Source organism: Lethenteron reissneri, chromosome 21, assembly GCF_015708825.2.
Source record: "Lethenteron reissneri isolate LAM-NWPU_2019-01 chromosome 21, ASM1570882v1, whole genome shotgun sequence".
In the NCBI taxonomy this organism is placed as follows: domain Eukaryota; kingdom Metazoa; phylum Chordata; class Hyperoartia; order Petromyzontiformes; family Petromyzontidae; genus Lethenteron; species Lethenteron reissneri.
In genome coordinates, this window is record NC_083799.1 from 262,166 (window position 1) to 276,487 (window position 14,322).

At 42.3% G+C, this 14,322-nt stretch overlaps 1 protein-coding gene across 1 annotated transcript in view; it reads right to left on the bottom strand.

Moving 5' to 3' along the window:
• Positions 1–14,322, bottom strand: part of LOC133344995 (PAX-interacting protein 1-like) — a 71,998-nt gene that overhangs the window by 42,656 nt on the left and 15,020 nt on the right. The window contains exons 5-11 of the mRNA XM_061555332.1: positions 13,861–13,974; positions 10,315–11,391; positions 8,420–8,561; positions 7,375–7,469; positions 7,010–7,105; positions 5,037–5,174; positions 3,659–3,780 (exon numbers count right to left, since the gene is read on the bottom strand). Of these exons, the coding sequence (XP_061411316.1) occupies positions 3,659–3,780; positions 5,037–5,174; positions 7,010–7,105; positions 7,375–7,469; positions 8,420–8,561; positions 10,315–11,391; positions 13,861–13,974 (1,784 nt within the window). The remainder of the gene's footprint in view (positions 1–3,658; positions 3,781–5,036; positions 5,175–7,009; positions 7,106–7,374; positions 7,470–8,419; positions 8,562–10,314; positions 11,392–13,860; positions 13,975–14,322) is intronic.

Below are 14,322 nucleotides of genomic sequence, written 5' to 3' on the forward strand. Positions count from 1 at the left end.
CTTTACAAATTAACACTTATTTTAATACTGTGAACCGTTAAGTTCCTGTCATATTTGCCACGCACAAAATATATAACTTTCAAGAATTCTGCACTGATTGTATGACAAGACATTGTTTTGGAATATTAATGAGAACCTCTCATAATTTCTTGTTGTAACAATCATCATCTTCCTATGCACTAATATTAACTGGGATCTTTAGATTTTTAGTAAATGTGCAATTGTTTCCTAATTAATATAAACCAACAATACAGCTGTACATGCTAGTTTTTGGCATTTCTCCCTCTAGTTAATTTCATAATTCACAAGCTACAATGGATTGGTAGTGGCCTTCATCCAACAGTGGAATGATCATGGGGGAAGGGGGACTGAAGTCTTAACATGATTTTTAAAGTACTAAAATTTTGATGAAGCTCTTTCTTGGTGAATTTACACTTTAATGTACTCGAGTATAACTTGATCATGCTTTTGGAAATGTTGATAAGGTTAAACGATCCACTCTCCTGAGCATTTTATTTCCCCAATTCGGTATGCAATTCACACTCCTCTTCCAAATGTGGCACTTCAAGGTTAGGCTTGTGGTTTAGCACATTACAATTTGAAGTTGTTATATGAACCTTATGGCGGGACCCCGGGCTCCCAAAAGCCCCCAGCTCTCGCATAAACTGCGTTGCGACGTCATTTTATGTCAGTTGAAGGCAAACAATACGGCAATGTATTCCTCTGGCCGAGCTCTACACGATGCGCTAATCAAAGTTTCAAAGTTTTTATGACTTCTGCTGCGCTTGGACGACATGACAACAGAAAGATCTACGCCAGGTGGGTTGCGAAGTTTATGTGCGCGGTGGGACGGAGTTGCCAAAAACAAATGAATTAATTACGATTTTTACTGCCGTTTATTCGGGGTCCCGCCATAAGGTTCATAGGAGTAAACCAGTCTCTGACGTTTTCAATTACCTATAAACACAGCAGAACCTCGAGAAAATGTTCATCAGGGTATGGGAAAGTCTGCCAATTTCATCTGGGAACACAGGCAGGCATTTCATGCTGTTTGTTTCTCCATCTCCCTGTATATCCGATGCTAACATCCATACCTCTCGAATAATTGCTTCTCTCAATATATTTGTGCTTCGTCTCTCTGTGATTACGTCTCTGTACCTTGTCTCTCACTGCGTCTTGTCTCCGTGCTGTGTTTCTCTCCGCTTCTATTATCCTTACGTCTCTGTATGGCGTCACACGCTCGGTGCGTGAAACGTGTCCTTAGGCAGTACATTATTTCCCATTTTTTGTAAAGTACTATTTCTTACTTTTCTTAAAAGCTCTTAGACATTCCATTTTAGAGCAGCAACATAAGTAAATGACATTAACTGCTACTTGGTGTCACATATATGGTAACAGGCCCTGTAGTTAATGGCCCTGTCAAGATGCAAATATTCATAAAAGTCTGCCAATTTGATCCGATCCGATCGAAATCCCTAATTTCGATCGGATCATTGGGATTTATTAGTAATAAATCAGCATTTTGCGACCCCCACTGCCACTGTGTAGCATATTATTACGTGCCAGGGACTCTATGAGATGATAGGACAATAGTCTGAGTCCATAATTGGCGATAAGGAACAGCAAAGCAGTTATAAATGACTCAGAATTTTGAGCAGTTGTGTATGCAGTACACGACTTCCCTGAAGACATACCTTCAGCGAGCGCGATGCCGATCACACACAGTTCGAATTCGACCCTCGATCGATGGCTGCGCCATCGCCGCACACGCGTCAAATAAAAAGCAAGAGACAAGTCCTTACTTACTAACAACTCCTATCATTTTTCATTGCTGGAGGGGTTGCCCCCCGATCTGAAAATCCTGGCTCTGCCATTGCACCCAATGAAATTATTTAAATTAATTTGATTATTTTAAAAAAAATTACAACACAGCTAACTCTCAGTCATCCAGGAATAGGTTATCCAAATGGTGGATTTACAGTACTTGCGAAAAAAACATCTTAACACACTAGATTAAATTCTTAGGAGCTTCTCATTCATCGGCGCCTGGAAATCAATGACACAAAAACCTTTTCCATCACGGGTTTAATATGGAATGCATACGTCCACCCTGGTAAGGAAGATTACCAGCACAAAGTATTTCTACTATGTTTCTTATAAGCAAATATTTTGCAGGAAAATGTTCCATTTGCAATGATACAGTAGCTCCTATCGTGATGAATCAATCACACAATCCTGCACTTGGGCTGCCAATTGCCCAGAGCCAAATCCATATAGCTTTAGGGTTGGACAGCTTCTGTTCTGCTAAGGCATAGCATAAATTGAATGGAATTTTCCCCACATCACAAGAGGCCAGGGCTTTCACAGTACACATGTACAAGTGGCAACGGTATAAATTGCAATTGTAATGCATTTCAACAAATGGCTCCCGAGCTTGAAATGTGATGTTAAGCATAGGTTGCAGATAGAAAAAATCATCAGAGCTTGCACAAAGATAAAACCCTAGGATTAATTTGCTTTTACGCAAAAACATGGGAATAGTAAAACGCGCAATTGATGAAGGGTGCTCCAAAGTCAGCCGAATTGAATGATTGACCGAATATTGCATTTATTTTGAATGTCAACGTCTATTGGCCATAACACTTGGTTGATACTGCCGAAAGTCTACTGTTGAAATTAGGCAGTCATCCATTTACCCAACAGGGTTCTCAAATGTAGCGAGGTGACAGTATAAATTGGTCACCAATTACCGCACAGCATTTTACCATATTAAATTTAGTTTTTACTGCATTTGGCAAAGTTCAGAACTAAGCACTACACATTTGGCATTTTATGATACACACTACTGCAGACACAACCGAGCACAATTGTGACCTGGTTTATGTATAGCATGGATCCGGCCTACTTGTAACTTATGTGAAAATGTAGGTTGAGTCTAGATGGGGTTGAAATCTGAACTTACAATCAGACTGGTGTACAGTACTTCAAAATAACAGCAGATGATGGTTGTTAAAAATGTGACTTGTACTTTTATCAATGTTACTTAATTTTCCTGCGCATCTCTACATTTTCAGTTATTTCTGTGGTCATGTCAGGTGATATTTCATATTGTGACAATGCCTTCATTAATGTACCTATGACCAGCACAGACAGTGATGGGTGGCAATCAAAGAGGATTCAACAATACTCTTAGGTTTTTTCGGTAAAGTCACGTAGGTAAAAATAAATAAATGATAAAAATTAATAATACAAATAGGAATAATTATAGAAATAAAATAATAAATGACGACGTTTCGGAGGCAACACAAGTCTCCGTCATCAGGTGGGACCGTCACAGCTAGATTTACTGTATCAAGCTTTAAATATTTATTTATTAGTATTTATTATTTACTATTTATGTATTTTCCCATACGTGACTTTACCGAAAAAACCTAAGAGTATGAATCCTTGCAGTCACGAAAGCTTCAAATCTAGAAAGGATTCAACAATACCAGAAGGCACATTCTCTTCACTAAAGAATCATATGCAATGAAGTATAAAATAAATCCCTACACACAATAAATCAGAGTAAGCGTACCATGATTGTTGTCAATTTTGCATCGAGTGATGCATGCAGAAACAGTTTGTCGCACACACAAAAGAATAACAAAGATCTTACTCTTTGCAAACAAGCAGCGTGTTGCTCCGGCTGAGATAGCCAGTGTATCTGCCTCCTGTTAGTGCAATCATCAGCTTCAGCTCCTCCCTGTCTTGGTCCACAAACCCAGTTACCGAGATGATCTGTGCAGCACAAGAATAAAGCACAAAGGTCACTTAGCATTTGGAGAAATGTTGATGGAGTAAATTTCAGTCGAGGTGGCGCATACATATTTAAAATCAAGCACTTTGAATGCGGTGCTATCAATGTCAGACAAGCGCAACTCTCAAACTAAAGCGGTAGCAAGGTACCAATAGAATGGAGAACAGCAAGTAGGTTACTGACCTAGCATTGCAGTGTTTTGAGTGTAATTTCTCCAGGCACCTCACTTGATTCGCACATGCATTATTACTCAAGTTAAATGTATCAAAACATCCTAAGCGAGACCCTCTTGATAAAATGGCCTTAAGACTTAACTGACGTTTTGATGAGTGCGTTAGGATGTACTTGTGTTGCCCATTTAAAAATTTCTTATTTTAATAAAACAAAACAAATTAGTTGGTGATGCTGTGTCGGCAGTGGTGCACAGGCAAACGTTCGTCAATGTGTTGTGAGCAGTGTGCTTATGCAAAAAGCATTACTGACTGTTGTAACTGTATGTTTTTAAATGTTATTACCATTGAAAGAATTGCGTTTTTTATCCTATCTTGTTTTAAGTTATTATAAATGCATTGGATTTGTTCAATTACATCAAAGATATAATAACACTCGACATCTGCAAATGTCTTTTGGAGAGTATGCATTGAAAATTGTGTTGTGAATTATATACAGTCTTATCTTAATTATACATTCATTGAACCACATGTAATTCAAAGTTTGTTTTATTTGTATGTGATATGTAATGGGTTCATGTCACCTCTTCAGCCACTAGAGGTGTTATTATTGACTGAAAAGTAAAAACATTTTTTTAAAATAAAATGGTGACCAGGAATCGTGACAATTCTAATCATACTTTAGAAAAAAACAGTCTCAATGGGGGTTCTCCCATTGTAAAATGAAGTATATCAACGGGGATTAAATAACCAATTATCTGCCAATTCTGCCAGGTGGCAGTGACGGTATCCAACTCAATCAAAATAGCATGGGTTCAAATTCCAGAGGTTGGCTCAGCCCATCATTCATCTGGGGATCATATAATAATTACCAGCTTATAGGTAACAGTGATTATCATACGGGGATACTGGCAACTGCCACGGAAATGCTGAATTTACACAATTGGAAATATCTACCAATGAGCAGATGGTATTGCTACATATTTTCAGGGTCACATTGGAGGATTCACAATGTTAACACGTGTGCACAGCGAAACAGCCTGTTGTGGAATGGGGGTGAGACTTGCATGACTCGCGCAGGGCTTGGCAGAATGTTGCAAGGCCATGGGGAGATGCAGGGCGCGATTTGGAGGGATCACCCGTCTGCTCTTGAGCGTGTCATTGAGCCAATGTGCGGTCACACAGCGCTTGCCCTCCTTTAGTGCCTGCGCCATCACAACAGGTCACACTACAGTACAGTAGGCAGATACAGTGTCTGTGAAAGATGGGGGTGAATGGCAGCAGATTGTGTATTAGAGTTCAGACTCAAAGAGGATACCTACACACCCTACATACAATAGAGTGAGTAGTATCTAGTGACTCTATAGTATTATCTGGCTCTACAGTAGTAGTATCTACTGACTTTATAGTTGTATCTACTGACTATACAGTAGTATCTACTGAGAACAGTAGTGTCGACTGATTCTATAGTAGTATTTACTGACTCAATAGTAGTATCTATTGACTCTATAGTAGTGGTGACATCGTGAATGTCACTATGTAATGCCGGCTCTCGCAAGGCACGGCGGGCGATGCAGTCATCACGGATGTAGTACCAGCCCTAGAGGGGGCAGTGGCACCACGCATGGCGTGCAGTGCTGACTCCTACAAGAGGGAGTGTGAGAGTGTCAGCCATGGGATGAGGTTACCCTCGGCCATGGCACTCTGGTTGACCCTGGAAGGCACATGACAAGTAAGATCTACACAGGGGCCCCAGGTGGGGGCTAAGGGGTGGCCACGTGTCAGAGTGAGATCCTACGGGAAGGGTCGAGAAACGACAAGAGGTTTCTCGAAGGTGGTCGTGGCCAAGGGCGGGGCCGCACAGGGACCGGGGTTCAGCGTTGCTGTCGTAATCTGAAGATCTGCCATCTACATTCTACGTCCAAGAAGAAGTCACCAACACGTGGACGAGGACCCCAGCGAGGGTCCTGTCCGTTGTAGCTACTCCCAGTAACTAGCGTAGTTAGCCTGGTGGTCCACCACCATAGGTTATCTGGTAAAGGGGCAGTAACCCCTTTGTGTAAATGTGTTGGTGTTAATAAATATGTGTTGCCTCCAAGAAGTACGTCTGCGACTCAGTTGAATCCACTACAGTAGTATCCATTGACTATTGTAGTAACTACTAACTCTATAGTAGTATATGCGGACTCTATAGCTATATCTGCTGACTAAAGCAGTATCTACTGACACTACAGTAGTATCTCCCGACTACAGAGTAGTATGTACCGACTCTATAGTCTTAACCACTGATTCTACAGTAGTATCTGACTGTAGTAGTATCGACCGACTCTAGAATAGTATCTATCAACTCTATAGGAGTATCTACTAACACTACAGAGTGCCGTGGTGAGGCCTCGTTTGGCGGAGTGTTGCTGGCCTCGGCTAGATTACCCAGCCGGCCGAGGTGGCACCTTGGCCGACTGGGGCTGGGCTGCACCCCCCCCACCCCCCCAACGCCTCCCCACACCATCCCCCCCCATCCCCCGGCCGCTCTACAGTAGTATCTACTGACTATAGTAGTATCTACCGACTCTATAGTAGTAATTGCACACATTTGGGTGGGGGGGACATTACACTTCAAAATTTACCTCAGCGTTGTGCTTATGCTTTTTTGCGTTTTTAACGTGAAGTAGAATTTCTCCCACGTCGCCTCAGAGCGTGTACATTGCAAGGGGCTACCACGAGTCGGCGTCGCTAGGGGAAACCACGAGTCAGCGTTTTCGCGCCGCAATAAGCGTAGTAATAACAATAATTGTTAATTTAACTACTTTAAATTTGACGGATGGGAAAAACAAATAGAGCTTTTTTGTCCGGTGGCTTATTGCGTCATATCTGTATACTTTGTTGAAACATAAACCCAACAGTTTTGCAGTTAAAAGCGTCATAAGTTGTGTGCGCAGACACACAGACAGACAAAAAATGAATATATGTATAAGATGGTGGCTATGTAATTGCCGCCAGACCAATCACCGATGCATTCTAGGTGAGAATTCTTCTTTACCTGTGCAAACACTGGCCCAGTCTGACTTTCACATAGCAGGTGTGTGCAGCGAGGTGAGTGAGCAGCTTCCACCAGCCCTCCATTCTGAATGATTGCCTAAGGAACATTCAACACAACACATCACAGTCAAATCAAAGTATCTCTCCCCTCAAAACAAGAAATGTGGCAATGCTCATATCAGACAGTGATCCTGAGTCAAAAGTGGGAATTCCACATTTTCATTGTAGAGCCTGTCTCTCCAAAGACCCAATAAACCATACGGTTTGTAGGTTGGCTCTTGACCTCCAATGTGCGGTCAGGCCTGAACTGGACCAGCAAATTCCCAACAAAAAGGCCTGGCTCTCGAGGCGAGTGTGACTTCCAACCTTTTTCCACGAGTTGAGCAGTTGCTTGTCCAGCATCTGCTCCTGGTACTCGGCGATGGCGAACACACAACCGAGCAGGCAGCAGTCGCTTGGCGCTGTAAGTAAAATCAGACAAATCTAATTGTACTTTCCAAATTAATATGGTATGTCATCTTGTTTTACCAGGTGACAGCGATTGCACATTTACTGGGCCTGATTCGTATGAGTTCCAGCCAGGTGGAAGTGTTGGTAGAGAGCTTTACTTACAATTGGAAATTTACGAGTTAAAATCCAAGTTTGAGATCGACTCAACCCATCATCCCTTAAGTACCATTTTGTGGGAAGTCAACAGTGGTCATCATATGGAATTACTGGCATTGTCATTGGAATGTAAAATTCCTAACGTTAGCCCTGGGGCAACTAGGACATCAGCACTATGGTTCGGTAATTTGAGCAGGAACAATTCGTTGTTTATAGTTCATATTTGGGATGAGCAGCGGTTCTGCCTATATTTATTGGAAAATTGTTATAGATATGGCAGCATTCTGGCAATTTTTGAACAATGTAAATTAACCAGATAAGAATCTTCTGAGATTCACATCTGCTTTGTAAGCCAGGCTTGTAGGAATGTCAATAAAAGTCAAGTAGAAGGATAACATCATGGGACCTCCTTTGCCAGTACCAAAATATATGGTGTTAGACCAGAGGACGCCAAAAGGCACCTTTTGGCATCCTCTGGTCTAACACCATTTGAGACTAGGCTCCAAAGAAAGCTGTCTCTGGTGTGGACCAATCAGTTTCAGACAATGCATATATTATCAGAGTATGTTTTTTGTTTGCATTCTGACCACAAGTATTGTGGTTAATGCAGACATGATTCCTTGTAAAATGTTTCAGTTTGGTGTTTTAACATCTTAACACTTGTTTAGTTGCCAGAAAAAATGGGAAAACCTATTCTTATAGAAGGACAACAGTAAAAACAATAAACTCAATGCAAACACATGTCAAAATAAGGACAATGGATATCAGTGGTTCAACCTCAGTGGCCGTGTATCCCTTAACGCACCCTCTGTGCAGTACTCCACAGCACTGCTGGGTTGACTCGTTGCTGGCTTGACCTGAATGTAGGCCCCCTCATGTAGAGGCCTGGGTTCTCCTGGCCGGTGAGTCTCCAATGTGCGTGTGGGCACTGACATGCTCTGCAGCACCTGTCGCATGCACGCACATACCCAACATAGTCAAACGGAGAATGGACTCAAAGGGCACATGCACACACAAGCTGGGATGTTAATAAGATGTATATTGTACAACTAACACCTACAAAGGCTCAAAACACACATATAGAATAATATATAAACACTGGGATGTATTAGACTGCCAATTGATCCCTTTGACTTTTCTTAAAATAATCTCTGACATTCTATCAGAGGATTAGAGAATGTGGGTCTTGATATTTTCTACATACGGCCAATATTAAAAAAGGATACAAATGAGTCAATTTAGTCATGCCAAATTTAAAGTATCCCATTTTGAATTATTTTATAAATGAACCCCCTGGAACCCCAATGGCTGGGTGACCATGCTCGGAGGAACACCATTCACATGGACATGGAAATGCCAATCAGTCGTGTAGTGACACACTCAGATACAGTAACTACTTAGAGGAAATAAGGAATTGATGGTTGGAAAAAGAAAAGATAAAGTCATGAAATGTTGCAAAAGTTTCTGTCATTTCCCTATGCCTACATGGAATGCAATGTTCTAAACGTGTCAAGAATGTGTGGGATGATTACATTTATAATTTCATGTCAGTGGCTGCAATTAAAAGGGCAATATGTGACAAGCAAATCAATGCCCATGAGTACAACATTTGGAATGTTGTGCTCAATTTTAAACGACACTGCAACCAATAAACACACATCTGTGCTGTAAATACATTCGTAGCCTGTGTATATTACGGATGTCTGACAAATCTGAAGCTTTTTTGGAGAGAAAAAAATTACTGAAAGTCACAGCCACGTGATTTTCAGGTGAACCACCACCTTGCCCTCTCGTAAATTAGACTAATTATTTGGTGATGATGCTTTTTGTTAATTGTGCTTGGCAGTTGCACACAAGCACAATTAACAACCTCACTCCTCCAACCTTTCAGCTGCCAATTACTTTGAACTTCCTATCACCCAAAAAGCTCACATTTGTCAATAACACTGCCTTAAAAGAAAACAAATATGCAATAGGTGACTTTTAGACAGTGAATTGCCCTTCTTCATAGCACAAAAAAAAGAGGCCAGAGATATACCGTTACCAAGGGGTGGAGACTGCACTTAATACCATAGAGGCCTGATGACAACTAAATATAACAAATGTTTTCTGATATTTTTTTCTTTATTTAGCATATGAATAGTTATCTCGTTGTAGCTATTGAGTAATAGACAACCCTTTCAATAACCAAAAGGTATTACTAAACTCATATTAAAAGTAAAATTATAAAATGTTGTTGGCCCATTGCATCATAGGAAGATTTGTTCTTGTGAGGACACAAGGCGGAATCCACCCAGCAATGCACTCCTGGGCTCAATGCCCTCTAACAATGCAGCAGATAAACTACTCTCATATGCTATTACTGCACCGAGCAGCTGAAAAGCAACAACAAATAATCACTCATGTCAGTAGTATGCCACTACTCTGGAGAAAAAAAAGTTAAAATCTTCCAGCCAAAGAATAACCCATGTACTATATTACTATTTGCAGGGTTTGTTCATAAACATTGCCACGCAGTGCATCTGTTAAATAGTTCTTAGGTACCTGCACTGTCAACTTTTCAATTCAGCTTCAAAAAGCATAATTTTCCTATATGTTCTCTCGTGAAATTCAAAAATAATGCTTTTGTTTTTAACAATTCGTGTACAAAAAAAAGCCACGCCAAATCCTCTCTGTTGGGAAAGTGTTCTGTGTACTCACGTGAGCCACATTGGATGCCCTGGAGACCTGCAGTGCCTCGGCGCTGTTGGTGATGTTTCTCAGGGTCCTCACCATTGGACTTATCCCCGTGAACTCCAGCCCAGGTCCCGGCCTGTTCCCCCCCATGCTCATTGGTGTATGTTCTGGCCGGGGCCCTGAACCCCCAACCGCCCCCTGGAACCCCAATGGCCGGGTGACCATGCCTCCGAGTCCCTGAGCCGTGAGCTCAGAGACATGCATCTGTCTGGACATGGCAAATCCTTGCTGCAGCCGGCCATCCTGGGATGTGGGCATGGCGGAATTTGCTGCAAGAGGGCGGGCGGGTCTGCCTTGAACAGTCTGGACCCACACCTCACCAGATGGCAGTGTCATGACATCCAGCTGGAGCCGCCCGTTGGACGGAGACGGAAGAGCACTGTGGCTCTGGCGCATGCGAGCATCCATACTCGGCCGAATGGTGTGCAGGGTGCCTAAACTGGGGGCGGCCCTCGGACTCGGAAGGGGGATGCAAATGCCTGGCGGGGGTTGAGGAATCATCAGACTCTTGGAGGAACCAGACAGCACAGGTGAAGACTTTAACATTGCCGGTGGCATAAATGGCGGCCTCTCAATCATTGGTGTGCACTTTGATGATAAAGCCCGAACAGGCCTCTCGTTTGTCGGCCTCTGAGGTATGTGAACACGATGCAAATCCCCGACTGCCTGTTGTTCAGTCCGCCTTTCCTCCACAAACTTCCTGGATGGCGAGTCAGTGGTGCTCATTGGGGAATCGTCCTTTGACCGTGCGGAACCAGAATCTTCAAAGTTAACACTGCGCCCCTTTTCTTCTTCTTCTTTTTCCTCTTCGTGCTCATCATCTTTCTCTTCATCATCGACGTTGGGATCGTCACCTTCATGGTCGCTATCATTCGCAGTCCCCGGCTGCTCCAGGGGGAGCTCCTCCTCCCTCGGCAGGAGCACCAGGCGAGGGTGGTACTCGGTCTCCTCCTTCCTGCTCTTGCTCGCTACGCAGTCCACCACCCAGTCTGGAGTCACGACGCGGATGCGGCTGTGCTTCAGTGCACATGTGTACTTCTCCTGCACACAGTGTGGTACACGAGCGCATAGGGCACAAGCGCAGGCAGAAAACCCACTCGTCAGACAATGCAGAACAAAGCGTCACTTTGGCATCGGCTAATAACACATGATTGCAAGCATTAAATAACGCTGCCTACTAAATAACACCATCTACTAACATATATTCAGCTATTTCCTATCACTTTTTGCATTTCTATGGCAAAATAAGTGAAAATGTGTTTTCTGCCAAAATATTAAATCAGGTACTCAGTTACTGTAATCACTCAAGCCTGAATAAAGCTAAAGCGTGCATCATTCTAGATTAGAAGTTTTCGTGAATGCAGGGATCCATACTCTTTGGTTCTTTCGGTAAAGGCACATGACGGTAAAGGCACATTACGGTAAAGTCACGTTACGTCACGTTACGTGACATTACCGAAAGAACCAAAGAGTAGCGTGCATCATGACACAAAGACTTTCATTTATAAGGTGCGAATCGCATAACCAAACGTCAAAGCAGCTCTGCACAATTGGGGGATAATTAATTGGACAATGAGGGAAAACAAAGGAGGGTGGATAGTTTGGGCAAAAAGAAATGTTTTCAGCAGCGTATGATTTGAAGCTGAGAAGAGAAGAGGCGAGCTGAGGATGCGTGGGGACCGAGTTGTAGAGAACAGGGGCGCAGTCACTGACAGTGGTCATCAACAGTGGCACGGAGCGAGCGTGGGTGTGGTGGAGGCCAGGGCTAGGAAGGTGAGCGAAGAGGGCAAGCGGATTTGTATGGTTGGAATAAGTTACTCAGAAAGGGGGGGGGGGGGAGAAAACATGGAAGAACTCGTAGACTCAGAAAACGATCATTAAGTCAACCCTTTCAGCTAAAATATGTACACAAGCAAAAGCTTTGAAGTGATGCAAACAAATGATATAATTATCTATCAGACTGTACACAATGTGATTATACATTAGGATTGTGTAATGATTCCCCCCCCCCATGATGAATTTCATGACTTAGGGTCTTGATTTAAAAAATTCTGCTTCTGTGGTGAACACAGCAGTTCCAATAACTACTAGGTTTATATAAACCAATTAAACAAATATGTAAACAAATCTAATTATTGTAGCTTTTTCTCACAAATTTTTATTGTGTTTTTGACATTAATGCCATAAAAACGAACTTCTAGTGGAACTCTGCAAGGAGCACTGTATCACTGTGTAAGAGAATAAGCCAAGAATAAGACATCGAAGAACTAATTCTGAAATTGCTTCAAAAGACCCTTTGAAAAAATAACGAGGGATGCACCTGTTAAAGCCATTAAAATGTTGTAAGTGGCATACTAAATTAAATCAAAATGTATTACGCTCAAGAGATGGCACAGGCCAAATTAAATACAAATTATAATTTCATTGTGTTTGTTGCAATCATAGGTGAGTAGGCTGAACAGCATCTACAAAAGTAGTAGGATTGGGACCTCCTTTGCCAGTACCAAAATATAATAGGTTTTTCCCCTTTTTTTCTGGCAGCAAAACAGGTGTTAAGATGTTAAAACACCAAACTGAAACCTTTTTACAAGGAATCATGTTTGCATTAACCACAATGCTTGTGGTCAGAATGCAAACAAAATAACATACTCTAACCAAAAGCATTGTGGTTAATGCAGACATGATTCCTTGTAAAAAGATTTCAGTTTGGTGTTTTAACATCAGTGGCCAGAAAAAGGAGGAAAAACCTATTATCATATCAGTAGAAGGATTGTAACTTATCAAAATATTACCAAAAGCAGATAAGTAAGCCTCTAGTTGGCCAAGTGTCTAAAAGCACAAGAAGCAGTGGCTGCCCACTTGATATCTCATCTGCACCAAGATGACCTGAGCTGATAAAATCAAGGACTAGCATGACAGCCCTACATAAGACTTATTTTATTTCTTTTGCATAATTTTATTTCACTAAAACTATTAATTAATGCAATGTTATGAATACATTTCCATTCAGAACTCTCACAGTGAGTGATGCAATAACTGGCAGATACTTTCCATTGAAGAAAATCATAATCATCACAATCATTTCTTATATTGCACAAGTTTCAGTGTAATACAATTCACAAAGTGACAAGGCAATTAGTAAGTACAAATCATTATCATTTATTTTTTATATCAATCATGTCAATCGAATTATCCATACTGTCTTTATCACATATCACAATCAAAAACAACGTTTTAATCCTCAAGAGTTGGAATCAACCAATGTAATTGATAAACCAAATTTAATACGGTGGACATTTGTGTTATTATCAGTGAATGGGCTGAGATCATCAATCTGTTACACCAGAAAACGTGGTGAAATCACAGTTGGTTAATTATCCTGGACTGGAACCCAATCTGGCAGGAGTGCTGGGTTCAGTGCACCGACACAGAACTCCCCCAAGTTACCTGGCCAACCCAACGTGCAAGGTGATCGTGAGCTGGGTATGCGGCGATGCAGGCAGGACTTACCCCCTTGGGCTCGGGGATAACCAGGTGGGTGCAGCGCTTGTCGAGCAACAGCTGGCAGGCTCCACCATAGAAGGTGAGCAGTGCCCAGAGCGGAGCTCGGTCCTCCTGTGGGATCTGCAGACAGCAGTGGGTGACGGTGGCGGCGTTGTCCCGAGGGTACACAGGCACGCAGGCAGTAGCACATACACACGCACAGGCACGTGCACACGCACAGGCACATTGAGGCAACCACGCGCATTGGTACGCGTACGACGAGTGCGGCTTCGGTAGTAGGTAAATGAGTCAGGGGTATACATCATACGCAGATGCACAATATGAGACCAAAACACGCACGGATACCAAGTGGGTGACAGAACAGATGCATTTTTAATAACACCGGAAATATCCACGTGACCAAAACAGCGGGTCATAAATGCATCGCTGAGATTAAAAGCCCCAAAGTCCATTGATGGAACAGTTTGA